Source organism: Bidens hawaiensis, unplaced genomic scaffold, assembly GCF_021521415.1.
Source record: "Bidens hawaiensis isolate Kalapana, Puna unplaced genomic scaffold, B.hawaiensis_p1.1 tig00055979_1, whole genome shotgun sequence".
In the NCBI taxonomy this organism is placed as follows: domain Eukaryota; kingdom Viridiplantae; phylum Streptophyta; class Magnoliopsida; order Asterales; family Asteraceae; genus Bidens; species Bidens hawaiensis.
Window position 1 is genome coordinate 29,435 of NW_027500090.1, and position 14,792 is coordinate 44,226.

General features: G+C 35.9%; 1 protein-coding gene across 2 annotated transcripts; it reads right to left on the minus strand.

Annotated features, from left to right (window-relative positions):
* Nucleotides 1-3,547: 3,547 nt before the first annotated feature.
* On the minus strand, nt 3,548-7,090 carry LOC143601257 (uncharacterized). Of its 2 annotated transcripts, XM_077078710.1 has the most exons (6): nt 6,982-7,090; nt 5,461-5,628; nt 5,233-5,358; nt 4,652-4,822; nt 4,084-4,248; nt 3,548-3,989 (listed from the first exon to the last, which is right to left on the minus strand). In XM_077078710.1, exons 2-6 carry the CDS (start codon nt 5,599-5,601, stop codon nt 3,672-3,674), a joined length of 921 nt encoding a protein of 306 aa, XP_076934825.1. In that variant the 5' UTR covers nt 5,602-5,628; nt 6,982-7,090; the 3' UTR covers nt 3,548-3,671. The 2 variants fall into 2 exon arrangements, with proteins under 2 accessions (XP_076934825.1, XP_076934824.1); XM_077078709.1 differs by lacking the exon at nt 6,982-7,090 and having other exon boundaries at nt 5,461-5,703.
* Nucleotides 7,091-14,792: the final 7,702 nt, after the last annotated feature.

Consider the following 14,792-nt stretch of genomic DNA (forward strand, 5'->3'; position numbering starts at 1 on the left):
CTTCGTCCTCGCACTAGGCCCGCAGTAGTAGGATTATAGGACCATGTGACCTTACAAAGGTTAAGAATTAAGATAAAAAACTAACGAAAGCTAGATTCGCATGATCATGTTGTCCTCCAGTGTGACAATCAATACTGTTGCGAGATCATGTTGGCCTCCAATATGACACAATCAACCTTATTGCAAGATGATTATGTGGTGTTTGGTTTATAATTAGTAATCATGTTGCGAACGGGTCTAATAACATGGTGGAATGAAAATAATAGGTAAAAATGGGTAGGGCGAGAATGAGTCGGGTAAAAAGCGTTAGTAGATTATCGTATTTATCGTTCCTACAATTAATTTATTCGGATTTTTTTATTAATAGCAAAATATATACTCTTCCTATTTAAACATTTTAATTGGAAATAAACATCATAAATCCCCAATTATAACTATAAATTACTAAACAAGAACAAATTAAAACTTAAAAAATTTATAATGTTGGAGTTTGAACCGCTAAAACAAAAATTTTCTTGGGCCCACAATGCCTGGGCTCATGGCCCAAACCCTTAATCAAAACATCCTCAATGTTATTTTGTAGGTCAAATATTATGTTTCATCTTAAATGATAATAATCAATTGCAGGTTACATGGGATGAAAGTGCTATTAAGTTTTAAGATTTCATTCGAAGAAAAAGGTTACATACTGTATAACCATATTAATTGTTTTTTTTTTAATAACGTCTTTTAGAAATATTAACATTACGTGGGTTATCGATAAAACTTTTCAATACAACATATTTTATCCATCGTTTTCTAATAAAATAGTACGTGGATAGAATTTTTGACATTCATAGACGGGACGTGACACTTACCAAAAAGCAAGCCACGCTAGTCCATATGGCATATTTGTGATTTGTGGTAGTTTGTGGACCTCCTTTAGGTTTTAATTTGTGACAAAAACGTTTTTAATTGTTTTTCTATTAATCTAAGAAAATATAAAAATTAGTTCGATTATTGAAAATAAATGCGTAAAATATATATGCATAGGTGAATGACAAATGGAATTGTTTGGCCATATAAGAAAAGTCAATACTACTAAATAGTTTGCTGGTGAAGATTATTTTGCTTATCACTCATGAACCGATGAGATGTCAATGGCCTTCTAGGCTTGAGCTCGATTTATTTTGAAGTATGAGAGCAAGAGCTTTAGCTTGGCACGTTTTGAATTATTTTTCTTAAGCTCAAGCTTGGCTTGTTTATCATTTATTAATTATTTTTCACATTTTTTCATTATTCTTTTATATTTTGAGAAAACCTTAAACGAGACTGGCTAGAACCCATGTACGGTACCTTAAATGAGCCAAAGCTCGCCTTTGTAGTGAAATTAATGCATAAAAGTTCATAAGAGTTCAAACTTAAAAATACATAAAGCTCGACGAGCCTAAACAATCTTCCATGCAAATCTCAAGTCTGGGCTCGGTAACAAAACAAGCTTTATTTGAGGTAGGGATGAGCAGAAGACCGAATTAACCGAACCGAAACCGAATTAACCAAAAAAAAAAACCGAACCAAAGCATTAACCGATGGTTATTTTTTTTTTTTGAAAAACTGAATTTTCGGTTCGGTTTTCCATTTTTAAAAAACCGAACCGAACTGATATGTATTTTTACTAAAATATTAATACAATTATATACGTTTTTTTAGAAGTAATGACCGAAAACAAAACACTAAAAGGATCTACCGTTGAGGTGATGAAGATTATGAAGTTGATTAAGATTTGGAGTAAACTTTGAAGATGAATAAGCTGAAGAATGAAGATTGGAATTACTTTTAGTGTTTTTTTATTAAGAATTTTATTGAATTTTAAACTCTAGTACCCTTGCAAGTTTGTTATGTTTTGAATCTAACGTGCATTTTCATTTTTTTGGAATTTTTTTGCAATCTCTACACACACAAAAAAAACGATTATAACCGAACCGAAACCGTAAAACCGAAAAACTGAAAACTGATCAGTTTGTGAATTTGAAAAACCGACTTTTCGGTTTCGGTTTCACCTAAAACCGAACCGTGCTAAGCCCTGCTCTACATGATAAATTTTTGAAATTTTAATTGGTTTTTGTTTACTAATTTACAATATTAATTACATCTAGGTAGAGCTGAGTACGGTTCGGTTTGGGTCAGTTTTTAGGTGAAACCGAACCAAAGTCATTGGTTTATTGAATATACAAACCGTTCGGTTTTCGGTTATTATCGGTTTCCGTTCGACTATAGTCGGGTTTTTTTTTTCAATTATGTGTAGACATTGCAAAAAAAAATTCAAAATTGAAGATGATGATTTTAAGTTTGTAAGAGCATATTAGAGTACCATATATATATTGAATACAAAAAACAAAAATAGATGCGTGTTACGTGAAACCATATGAATACAAAGTTTCCAGATTAGTGCAGTTAAAAATTTAACAATGTTCTTAATCAGAAAACACTAAAAGTTTAGTTCTAATATTCATTCGTCATCTTGTTCAACTTCAAAGTTTAGTCCCAGTCTTCATCATCTTCATAATCTTCATAACCATCAATTGATTCGGTTTTTTTAAAAATGAAAAACCGAACCTGGGAATCTGGTTCGGTTTGGTTTTTTTAGTTAATTCGGTTTTCTGCTCACCCCTACAACTGAGAATCTGGGATGTTTATTTCCAATTAAAATTTTTAAACAGGAAGAGTACTTATTCACTAAATAATAAAAAAAAATCCGAATAAATTAATTGTAAGAACAAAAAATACCTCATCCGTACTTATTCACTAGATACCTTTAGTACTTAACTGATTATTATTTTCATTCCACCATGCTATTAAACTCATTCGCAACAAGATTCTAAACGCAAACCAAACTGATACGGATCCGGATACGCATGAAGAACCACCCGACCTCAATCATACAAGTATTGGGCCGGTCATAATTCGTGGCTAGCATTGGACCATCGAGTTATTATCTAGACCCATCCCAACCATTTATTTTAAGTATTGTTTAAAATTTAGACTTTATATCTTTTCCTTAATTGTTGAGATTTTCTCTATGTTTCTCTCTTTATTTTTTATATTTAACATTGTAATAAGAGATCAGAATGGCATGCAATTTATTTTAAAAGAAAGATTATTCTTTTTTCCTTACAAACAGGTTCTTGTTCGGTGTTCTCCTTTGGGCCGACCGAAGGAGGGTTATTCAAGCTAGGTTATCTAGCTTCCACTAATACGAATCCGTATCACAAACACCAATAATCATCTCACAATAAGGTTGATTGTGTCATGTTAGAGGACAACATGATCTCGCACTAGTGTTGATTGTCACACTGGAGTACAACATAATCATCCAAGTCTAGCTTTCGTGTAGGCACAAAGCAAGGCCTAGTGTAAATTCATATCATCACACCACGTTATTATATGACGAGTTCAATGACAAAATACTTGTACCGCATCACATAATTGTCCATCTACATACCAAATTATTTGAAAAGAATATTGAGTCAACCATAACACTTGACAAGCCTTTTGTTATTGTTGTCACCACCCACATACTTACAAAACCAAACAAAAGAATAAACAATCACCCACCATTCACACAATAATATACCCAAACAACAACAATATACCACTTTGCACAAAAGAATACAACAAACAAGAATAACTAACTACAGCTGACAAGAGGTGGTTCGTTTAAGAGGTTCGTGAGGAGACGAAGGTAACGGTGTGTCAGTTGTGGTTTGTTTAAGAGGTTCGTGTGGGGATGAAGGTAATGGTGGTGAGGTTGAAGCGGATAATGTTCTAGAAGCTACGGGGTTAACTTCGGTAACCTCTTCAATACCTTCGTCTAAATACACAACATCTTGCATTGTTAGTTGATGGTACTCAACTATTTCCCTTAAGAAGCGGTTTTCACGTGCGTATACAGAGTTTTCGTTAGCTAAACGAGATTTCTCTGCTAATAGTGACTCTAGTTGAATACGAATCTGGTTAACAAGCGTTGATCACATGTTAAACAAAGATTATATTAGTTTAGTAACAATCTAAATTTGTTATTATGACGGAAAGATAAATGAATACCATGTCATCATCTGTCGGGTGGTCGCCTTTTTCAAGAGCCTCGCGAAGCATTTTATTTTCTTCTTCTAATTGTGAGCTTCTTTCTTTTGCAAATGCCAGATCAGCTTTGAGTGTCTTCAGTTCCCGAAGAAGTAGTTTGGCTTTAGCAGCCGTCGCAATTGCCACCTGTCACCCAAAACAATAGCCCACAATGCATTTCACCAGATAGGATACAAATTAATACACAAGTTGTTTATACAAAAAACTTTGTGTGTATAGTATTAGTATATAACATTAAATGTAAAAGTTGGCGATGATGTGTCAGGTGACTAGACACGTTTGTTGGTTTGATCACTGCATATGCTCTTATGTTGCTTCTATGGGAAAGAAACTCTATATTAAAGAAAAGAGTAAATTACGGTTTTAGTCGCTGAGGTTTGGCCAAAAAAATCCTTTTAGAACTAATGGACTATAACGGTTAATTTGTCAAACAGCTGAGACTAAAACCGGAATTTACTGTAAATAAAATGATGGTATCATGCATTTTTCATCAACCACAAATATATAATTACACCATTTGCCACCTTACGTCGCGAGATGCTTTGAGTTGGTTTTCTGGGTTTGTTTGTTGCTGTGTAGATAGTATTTTAGGTTCCTGCAACTGATTCGGTTCATCGTTTGTTACTTTTCTCCTGTTTTGCAGTTTGCGTGTTTCCTGTATGATGTCTTGAGTTTTCTTGTCCACAATGGTGCGCCCTTCCTGATTATAATAATAATAGATAATTAGATATTATTTCGGTTTCTATGGTTTTGCTTTCAAAATCATTCTTCTTTTTGACGGAATAAATCACATTTACCAATCATAACCACAGAATAACATGTAAACATGCAACCAGACAATGATCTTTTTTACGTTTCTCGTGTTAAAACAAATAATGGCTTAAACCTTTGTTTTATAGATTCATAAGTTAAAAAATAAACTGAAAAATCAAGGTCATCACACAAGATATGAAAGAACTCATTAAAAGCTTATATGTAACATTTAGAAAACATGAACTATACTTAGTTTTAATGTAACACATACTTGTATATAAATCTTTTTATAATTTCTAATGTTCATTCAGGAAAGATACAATCATACAAATCATAATGTGAATACACAACATTTACCTCTAATGCATTCCCAATTGTTCCACCAATTTGATTAAGCGAAGACGTGAGTCTATCCAAACCCTTCCTTAATTTTGGATTATCAATTTTTCTGGAGTTCTCAAAAGACTCATACCGATGCTCAACCTGAATATTAGCCAAGTGAGCATTGATCTCACATTTAAATATAATAACCAAAATAAAAGATAACAGGAACTAATTGTTTGCATTTTGGAAGTTAATATTTACCTGGTTGCTTGTTGAGACTGTTTCTGTCTTTACAATGCTAGGAGTTTGAACACTTCGAGGGGCATTATCGTCATCTATAATTGATTTAGCCTTCCTCGCTAAAACGCCCCAAAATCCTCCTGGTTCATTTGTGCTTCCCATAGACGTATAATCATAGGTAGCAGAACCCTGCATAATCAGATATTTAGTCTTTATCAGCACAAACAAAAAAGCTAATATTTACTAATTCAATCTGGTAAATTAGGTCTATTTGACTATTGCTAAGTTCTACTTTCAGTTTTCCTTAACATAAACGCCGAACCTAGTGTATAGAGCTGATTTTAAATCCTATAACTGTATGATTAGTTCAGTAAATAAGAACTTTACAGCAGAATTTGCAAAACAACTAAGACAAAATTACAATGTTTAGCACTATTATTATCATTATCACTTCAATTTAGAAGTCAAATAGATGAACTGTGCAATACATGAATGTTATCTGATTAACAATATGAAATCATTGAAGGTAGGGATGACATAACAGGTTAGACATTACATGATTATACACGACACAACACAACACTATAAAACACGATTACATGTGATGCTAGACACAAACACAACACCATAACTAATCGTGTCATTTTTTCCAAACAAGACCATGAACCTGTCTAGAAACAGGTTACACGACACGACCTGTTTAGGGATTTGTTTAGGGACACAATAACTATCACACATGTACTGAAACAAAAGTTGCCAAAATTTCATAAAAGTCTAAAACTCTTAACTAAAACACAATCCTTAACATATTTAAAACAAAAATCCAAGTACAGGTTGCAAGGCATATTCCATATATTTTAATTTCTTAGGGAAAAAAATCAATATAAGCAATTTTAAACAGGTTATTAACAGGTATTTAACCTCTTGGACACAAATTTAACCATGTCTCGTGTCGACCTATTTAAGACAGTACACGAAACCTGTTAAGCTCGAACCAAAACTAGTATAACTCCTGCAGTTTTGTGTCGTGTTTACAGATCTGTGTGAGAAATTGTCAGCCCTACTTAAATTTTAGAAGTCATATATATGAAGTGCACAATACTTGAATGCTATCTGATTAGCAATATGAAAGCATTGAAGGTTCCTTTCATATTATGTATAATACTCGCTAATTATGCGATCACTAAATTAATGAAAGTATGTATGCACTATGCAGTATGTAGATCCAAAAACTAACGTTGCTTAACAATTAAGCAAAATCACAGAACAATAACCTAACCACTAATCCAAACATTCTAGGTCAAAATCAGATTCAAAATTGAAACTATAGCAATGCGCATCAGTCTATAACCATAGTTTAACTAACGAATTAACAGATCAGAAGCAGAAAACCTTAGATTGAGACGAGTTGAAACCAGAGCTAACATAAGCAGAATCATAAAACAATAACCTAACGCCTAATCCAAACACTATAAGTCAAAATCAGCCGCGCATCCATATCTATAGTTTAAGCAACAAATTAACAGATCAAAAGCAGTAAACCTTAGATCGAGTCGAGTTGAAACCAGAGCTGACGTAAGCAGACGAGACAGACGAGTCACGATGAACCGCGGACGCTCTGATCGCCTGAGCAGCAAGTGATGATGAAGACGGAACAGCAGCAGTAGTAGTATCGCCTTCCGTGAAAGTTGAAGACCTGGAAACCGGTTGCTTCCGGCGGTACGCCATCTGATATATTTGATACAACCGGAAAAGATATTATTATGATCGGAGATCCGGTGGAATTGTGAACGGAGGTGGTGGTGGTGGTTACTGGTTACCAACACGCAATGTACAACGCGTCGGTTTTTAACTGACTTTTGGTTTGTGGTCCCACAAACCTTCTTTTAAAATAATTTTTTCATAATTAAGAGTTAAATAGCTTATTGGATTACATCGAAACAGAAGGCAAGCGGGCAACAAGCTGCGCCACTACTCCTTTTTGAATCGTAAAACCCAATCTTTTAAAAACTATATTTGCTGATCTTGGAGTCATAACATTACTATGCATGCCCCGCTGAACACGGGTAAGTAGCTCCACAGCTTCAGACGCGAGGAAACCAAAAGTGTCAAAAGCAAAAGGAATAAATACATGTTGGTTGTCAAGACACGTCTTTTCATGTTTTGCCACCTTACCTGAAGCAGCTTTTAATGCGGCTTGACCGACCGCGAAACCACTACTCCCTAAGCTCACCAAAGGAGAAACCCCTGTTAAATCCACACACACGTGTTTCCCTCCTATCCATCCAAACACCAAAATGTCAGCCGGTCGAAGAGATGATCTTCCCTCCGACGGGTCAGTCAGGAAATTCACAGGTGCTTCTTTATTAACAGAAATTCCAGCTCGCCTGAATATATCAAAGAGCACATCCCTAACCAGATCGTGTCGGTACTTGAACCCCGGGAGCTCTTTACAGTGCACCGCGTGCTCCCCATACGAGTCTAAACACGCTTTACGACAAACAGGACATATCTCATCAACCGGAAATAGAGGAATCATAAGGCGATACTTAAGGATACTACGATACTCCACTGGAGACATATGCTGGCCTAACCCATCTATAGGGATAGCAAGAAGAAAATCTTGAGCATGTGGTGCTTGTAGACACTCAAAAATGGCTTTTTGTCTGCTTGTCATGTTAAAGTGTGACTCCATGTCGTGAACAATTTTACTAAAAAGAGTGCTCGCCAATGCATGCTGGGCTTTAGAGGGGGCGGTCTCTTTGTTAGAGAAACTGCGAAAATCGAAGCTTGGAATCATATCACGAAGACAAGCCAGAGCACAAGAATGATCAGAATCCATCCCACATATACCACTGTCTCGCAAAATGTGATCCTGAAGCACCCACGATTGGGCTCTCGAGGCCACAAACGCATAAGAGGAAGCCTCTACTGCCGAATACAACCCCAAACCCCCATTCTTAATGGGTAAGGAAGCAAGTCGCCATTGGAGGTCTCCAAAGAAAGGACCTCCACAAACTACAATGTCCTCGATCGCCTCACGCAATCCCTTGTCAAAAAACACCGCTGCCTCCATCATGTGTACAGGTTGGCATGTTCTCAAACCGAAGAAAAGTTTAGCAATACCCATACATGATCGAAACAAAAGTAACTCACTCTGCGGGTCACCAAGTTTTGGGAGAAGACGCATCAAATCAACAGCATTAGTAGCTCTCTTCTTTGCCAAACCCTTAATAAACCCGGTGTCTTTACTAACAGCTCCCCCAAGAAGCTTCACCCCTAATAATGGTCTCCCGATGTCAGCAGGGAATAAACCATCACGAGACTTCGTACCATCACAAGAAGGCCAAAATAGCTCAGTTTTCTTAATATTCAGTTCAAGACCCAAAGTTGGACCCGTCACCTTAATGATATCCAGCACTTTAGCCACCTCCATTGAATCTCCAATGACTGTCCCATAATCAAGATACCAGGCATGAAGAAGAAGCTTGCAATTGTCTCGAATCTGATGCACAAGGGGGTGTAAAACCAAGGAAAAAAGGAGTGGTCCCAATGGGTCTCCTTGTTAAACCCCTGTGGTGGACCAAATATTATCATCCCCAAGATATAGTCTTGATGGCTGCCCATATAAAAATTTCACCCGCAAGGAAATAGAAGGGCATCTGATCCTTACCTCATGAAGTAAAGCTGATCTATCCACCATATTAAATGCATTAGAAAAATCAACTGTAAGCATTGCAAGAGACCCATCAGTGTGGCGCTCACTCAATACCCTGTTGGCGCTATGTAATATGGCCTCCGCACCACCCGACACACCAACCCCAAACTGGAAATCATTAAGGTATTTGGTCATTTCTTTGCCAACCCCTTTCATAGCCACCTTAGAAACCAAACGCCTCCATATAGTACCCACTGCAATAGGTCGGATCCCGTTGTCGGGTTTTAAAAGCGGTGTAAGAGGAGCAGACGCGACAAACTCTGCCAAAGTAGACAGACATCTCCCTCCTAACCATAAATTAACCACTGCAGTGATAGCACATATGAGGTCAGTGGCAATAGCCGACCCTTCTCCACAAAGAGCATCCAAAATATGTTGCGCTCTCAAACCGTCCCTCCCACACGAAGTTCCTTTGGGAAACGATTTAATGCAACCAATGACACTATCAACCTCTGCCACAAGAGGAGGCTCGGAATAAGTCATGTTCGGCATAGCCGGCGGCTTCTTGTACGGGTGTTTAGCTTCTAAAGCCTTTGTGGTATCAAAATTGTAAGGTGCAACACCAGATGAGCATAACACCTTTACTGCAGCAGTAAAGTGACCATCCGCAACTTTTCGAAGACACTGTTTAACGTTATTGTTGACAAGATCCCCCTCCTTTTGAATATCCATGTCACATTGGCCTAAGGACCTCAAACTAGAACCATTTAACAGATTTTTAATTAACATGGTAATACCGTCAACTTTTCCCCATGTGGCTAAAGAACTCATTATTGAATGATGTTGCATGGCTTTCCTATTCCCGGACCTGCTTTCGTGCCTATTTTTGGGTCTGAACACCTGTAAAGTGCAACGAGGAAGAAGTAACAGCCTAACCCACGCATCAACAGAATCTGGTTGAGCAACCACTTTATAGAGTGTTGTTTTCAAAGCTTGCGAAAAGGCCATCCAACAACTATGAGGGATACTCTTGACGGTAACGATAGGTGCCTTAGGTACACGATCAAGGAGGGAGACATCCAACACGAAGGACTCATGAACAGTTGTCTCGGGGCCCTTGATAAAAGGTTTTGAAATCCCAATAATGTGTGTATCCGAGTCAATTGCATGATCGTTAAACTTCACAATGCCATCAGGGTGATGACAAGCACGTTTCAAGCTCTGAAGGTTCATGCAATCCCCACACAACCATTGATCCAACACCTTCAATGTTTCATCCACTTTCAAAAACAAGCCATGGTCTGTAGAGATCGCCTCCCGCAACACACTTTTACGTTCTTCTTTAGTAAGATGCACACTCTTGAGATGAGAGATCAAACGAGAAATCCCCTTATTTCCCGCTCCACCATTCGAACAACAATGAAACGCACGGAACGGACACGGCCATGAGCCGTTCAAAGTAGAGGAATGAGTTGTCATAAAATATGACAAAACGATACTAAAACTTAAAAAGACATTTCATCGAACACTTGGCGTGCAGTTATAAAGAAAACCCCGTTTCACATGATTGGAGGAAGACGATAGGATCGATGGCCGGTAAAGTCGTAGTGATGATTAAAATCTTGAAAGACGGGGATTGTTTTGACCCCGTAACGGATTTAGGAATTATTTTCACATATCCGGAATTTTGAGGAACGATTGTCTATTATTGTATATTATTATTTTTTGGCCCAAATAGAGAAAAGACGATCGGATGATTATTGTATATTATTATTTTTAAAATTAAAATAAAATTTCATTTTCGGACGATCGGATGATTTGTTAATAAGGATTGACCACATACTTGAACATAGTGATGAAATGGTACCGGTTGGTATCGGTATCAAATCGGTGCCAAAGTTTTGAGTTTCGGTAGACCGAGACCGGTATCGGTATTTCCTGAATTTTTTACCTGTGGGTACTGAACCGAAGATTTCGGTATCGGGACCGAGACCGGCACCAAAAAATTTGCGATGTTCGGGACCGGGACCGGGACCGGTCGGTACCGATACTGTACCGATCTCATCCCTACTTGAACATATTAAGATACTAAATTACTCGTGAATTTAAAATAAATCAAAGTGTTTAGATCTAGAATGAAATAGATGAACATGTGTGGTTATACAATTTTGATAGTTTGTTTGTCGGGTCCCTGCTAGCTTCCTAGTAAGAGGGATCGGTGTTTTTTCATTGAATGAAATATGCATTTCAAAAAACACCGGAACACGTAAAAGAAAAATAAAAAACTTCAATAAAGCAATGATGACAATAATGGTAAAATAAACTTATAAAGTATAGGATTTATTAAAATTCAAAGTGAATCATAATGGAAAATTATGAGATGTGATACAAATCAAATAGTACAGAAGTCAGAAAATAAAAAAAAATAGTAAACATGCCAGATAAGCCAAATCTCATATATTAAATAATGAGAATTTTTACTTTAAAAAAATTTATTATAGGTTTGTTTTATTTTATATTAATATGTTCTAAGAACTTAAATTTTACCACTTTAGCATAATTATAATAACGTTCTGTGATTGTTCCGTACTAGTATTCTTTAATTGTTTCTTTAAGTAAATTAGACGTGAGAACTTTTTATTGAATTGTAAGATTGTGGGTTCATGGCATCACGAGTTTAGATCACGTGTTGATGGTGATACCCTTCGTGCTAAAGAAAACATATGAATGTGTGATACATGTAATTTTATAGGCTGTTGGTAGGACTTGATATGAACAAAACTATTGTCTTAGTTTTTTAAAACATGAGATGCGCCAAAATGACATGATCCCGAGCTAAGAAATTCATAACAATGCCTTTTCTTTTCAATATATAGTTTGAGGGATCTAGTTACATAGTGGATAAAAGTATAAATCTAGTAGTAGATTAGAAGGCTTGAATTAGTTGTTTTATAAAATAAAAAGTTTAATTACTGATTTAAATAATTAATTAACAAAATAAAGTTGGCATTAGTTGTTGTTTACTTATTCAGCTTGCCAAGCAATGTTTTATATTAGTTGGAGCCCACTCTTTCCAAAGCTTTTGGAATATATTCCTACATACGGTTTTTTTATGCATTTCTTATCACATTTTGAATATTAAAAATCTATCTCTACCGTTTATAAAATGTATACATTTACTAATGCTTATGTATTTATATTGTATGCATGCTTATATTTATATTTTGTGTTTTTTTTAAAGCAAGCTTCATTTGGTTTAACTTTCAGAATGTCGTTGATACTTTAGCCTTAAAGACTTTCTAGTGGGTTGTTTATGATGTTTAGAACCTTGTTCCTGGCTCGTTAAAACGAAATACGACTTGGTACAAGCTGTCAAACTTAATCTTGATTAAAATAAAAGTCTCGTTTTCCGTGACTCTACGCAAGTCTAGACACTAACTCAATTAATTTTTTAACCAAAAAGTTTACCACGCTGTTAAAAGTACTAATTCAAACTATCACTCTTACGTAAGGATAACACAACATGAAAATAATTAGGTTTTGGGTTGTCAGATCTAACTCGTTTAGTAAACGGGTTGTGTTCAGGTTAACATGTTTAGCCCATCTTGTACAACCCATCACCCCAATTAACACGTTTATAACTCGATTACTACCCATCAGTCCATTTGGCATATTTATATAAATGTGTATTGGTATTTATTAATCCCAAATATCATTATTTGGTCGCAGCCAATCCCAACTAAGGAATTGGCTGCTGACGGGCGCAACTTTTAACATATTTGTTCCCAATAATCCGCGACTAACAGATTCCTAAGGCGTTACAGGTCACCGGAAAAAACGATTTTAACCTAAAAAGTCACATTTTTTTGCCAGTAAACTTAACTTGAACACCACCACAACCAACTGACTCACGACCAACTAACCACCACCATTTTGAGCACCACTAACCGATTCCAACAATGGTTATAAGGCTCCGACAACCTCAATAATTAGAGCTATTACTATAAAAAATTTTCTAATCCGATCTAAGGTTACAAAGATGTTTGAGGCGAAAATGTTGAGTTTTCCGGAAATATGTGAGTTTTCCGGCAAAAAAAAACGTTTTTCCGGTGACCTGCAATTAACGGCTTTAGAATTCTGTTAGTCGCAGACCATTGGGAACAATGCATTAAAAGTTGCGACCGTCAGTAGCCAATTCCTTAGTTGGGACCAACAACGACCAAAAGATGATATTTGGGAGTAATAAAAACCAATGCACATTTATATAAATAAATTAAACATGTCATGTCCAGTTTACACAATTTTAAATGTATGCAATTCAGAGTTAATGTGTTTTACACAAACAACAATATGGATCTTGCTAGTTAACCGTCAACCCAATGCGATTTACACCCTCAGTATAAACAAGAACGATTATTTTCAATATTTTATTGGGCAGAAAAAAGGTGAAAAAGTTTTAAGTGTGGGGTACGCGGGAATTACAGTTGGAGATTTAAATCTTTTGGATCCAAAGATTTATTGGCGCCAAAACTAGTTCCTTCAGAGACTCTTCCCTCATTCACCTTCCCAAATTTCGATTTCAAAAACCCGAGACCACTCGGTTCTTGTCGAAGCCACGCAGGCAACGTCGCTGTAGTAACAACCGAATCCGTACTCCCACCAGAATAACTCATGAGCACACTCCGCCTTATGCTTTCACTGCTATGGATTCCATTAACTGATCGTGAATCAGAATCTCTAGTGATCGAATTCAGTAGTCCATTGTTTAAACCAGAATGTAGGCCTGTGAACGTTCATGAATAGTTCGTGAAAATGTTTGGCGGTAAGTTTGTTTATTTAATAAATGAATGGACGTGAACAAAATACTTTGTTCATTTAATTAAATGAACGGACATGAACACACGTTTTATTTCATTTTCGTGAATGTTTGTTTATATTCGTTCATGTTATGTAAATTTTAATAAAGGCATAAGTAGTTTAATTTATTGATTTTTAGTTTATATACGCTTGGATAATTCTTATTGAAAAAATAAATCATCGTGATCATCCACTAGAGTTTGTGTTCGTTTATGTTTGTTTAAGATACACACACACACACACACACACACACACGTTCGTGAACTGTTTGTTTAGGTATTAAGCGAACAAGCAAGAACATGTCCATTTTCTTAATAAGTGAATACGAACAAAAAATATTTGTTGGATTATATGCTCGTGTTCGCTTAGTTCATTTACATATCTACCAGAACGAGAAGAATTAATCATCCACTAGAGTTTGTGTTCGTTTAAGTTTGTTTTATGTTCATTTGTTTTCTTTTCTTATTTTGTATACTTGTATACGTTCGTGAACTGTTCGTTTAGGTATTAAGCAAACAAACAAGAACATGCCCATTTTAATAAATGAAGACGAACAAAAAATATGTGATGGATTATATGTTTGTGTACACTCAGTTCATTTACATGCCTACAAGAACGAGAAGAGTTAATCATCCACTAGAGTTTGTGTTCGTTTATGTTTGTTCAATTACGTTTGTTTAAGTGTTTTTATGTTCTTTTTTTGTATATATTTTTACGCTCGTAAATTGTTCGTTTAGGTATTAAGCGAACAAGCAAGAACATGCTCTTTTTCTTAATAAATGAACACAAACAAAAAAAAAGTTGTTGGATTATATGTTCGTGTTCGTTCAGTTCATTT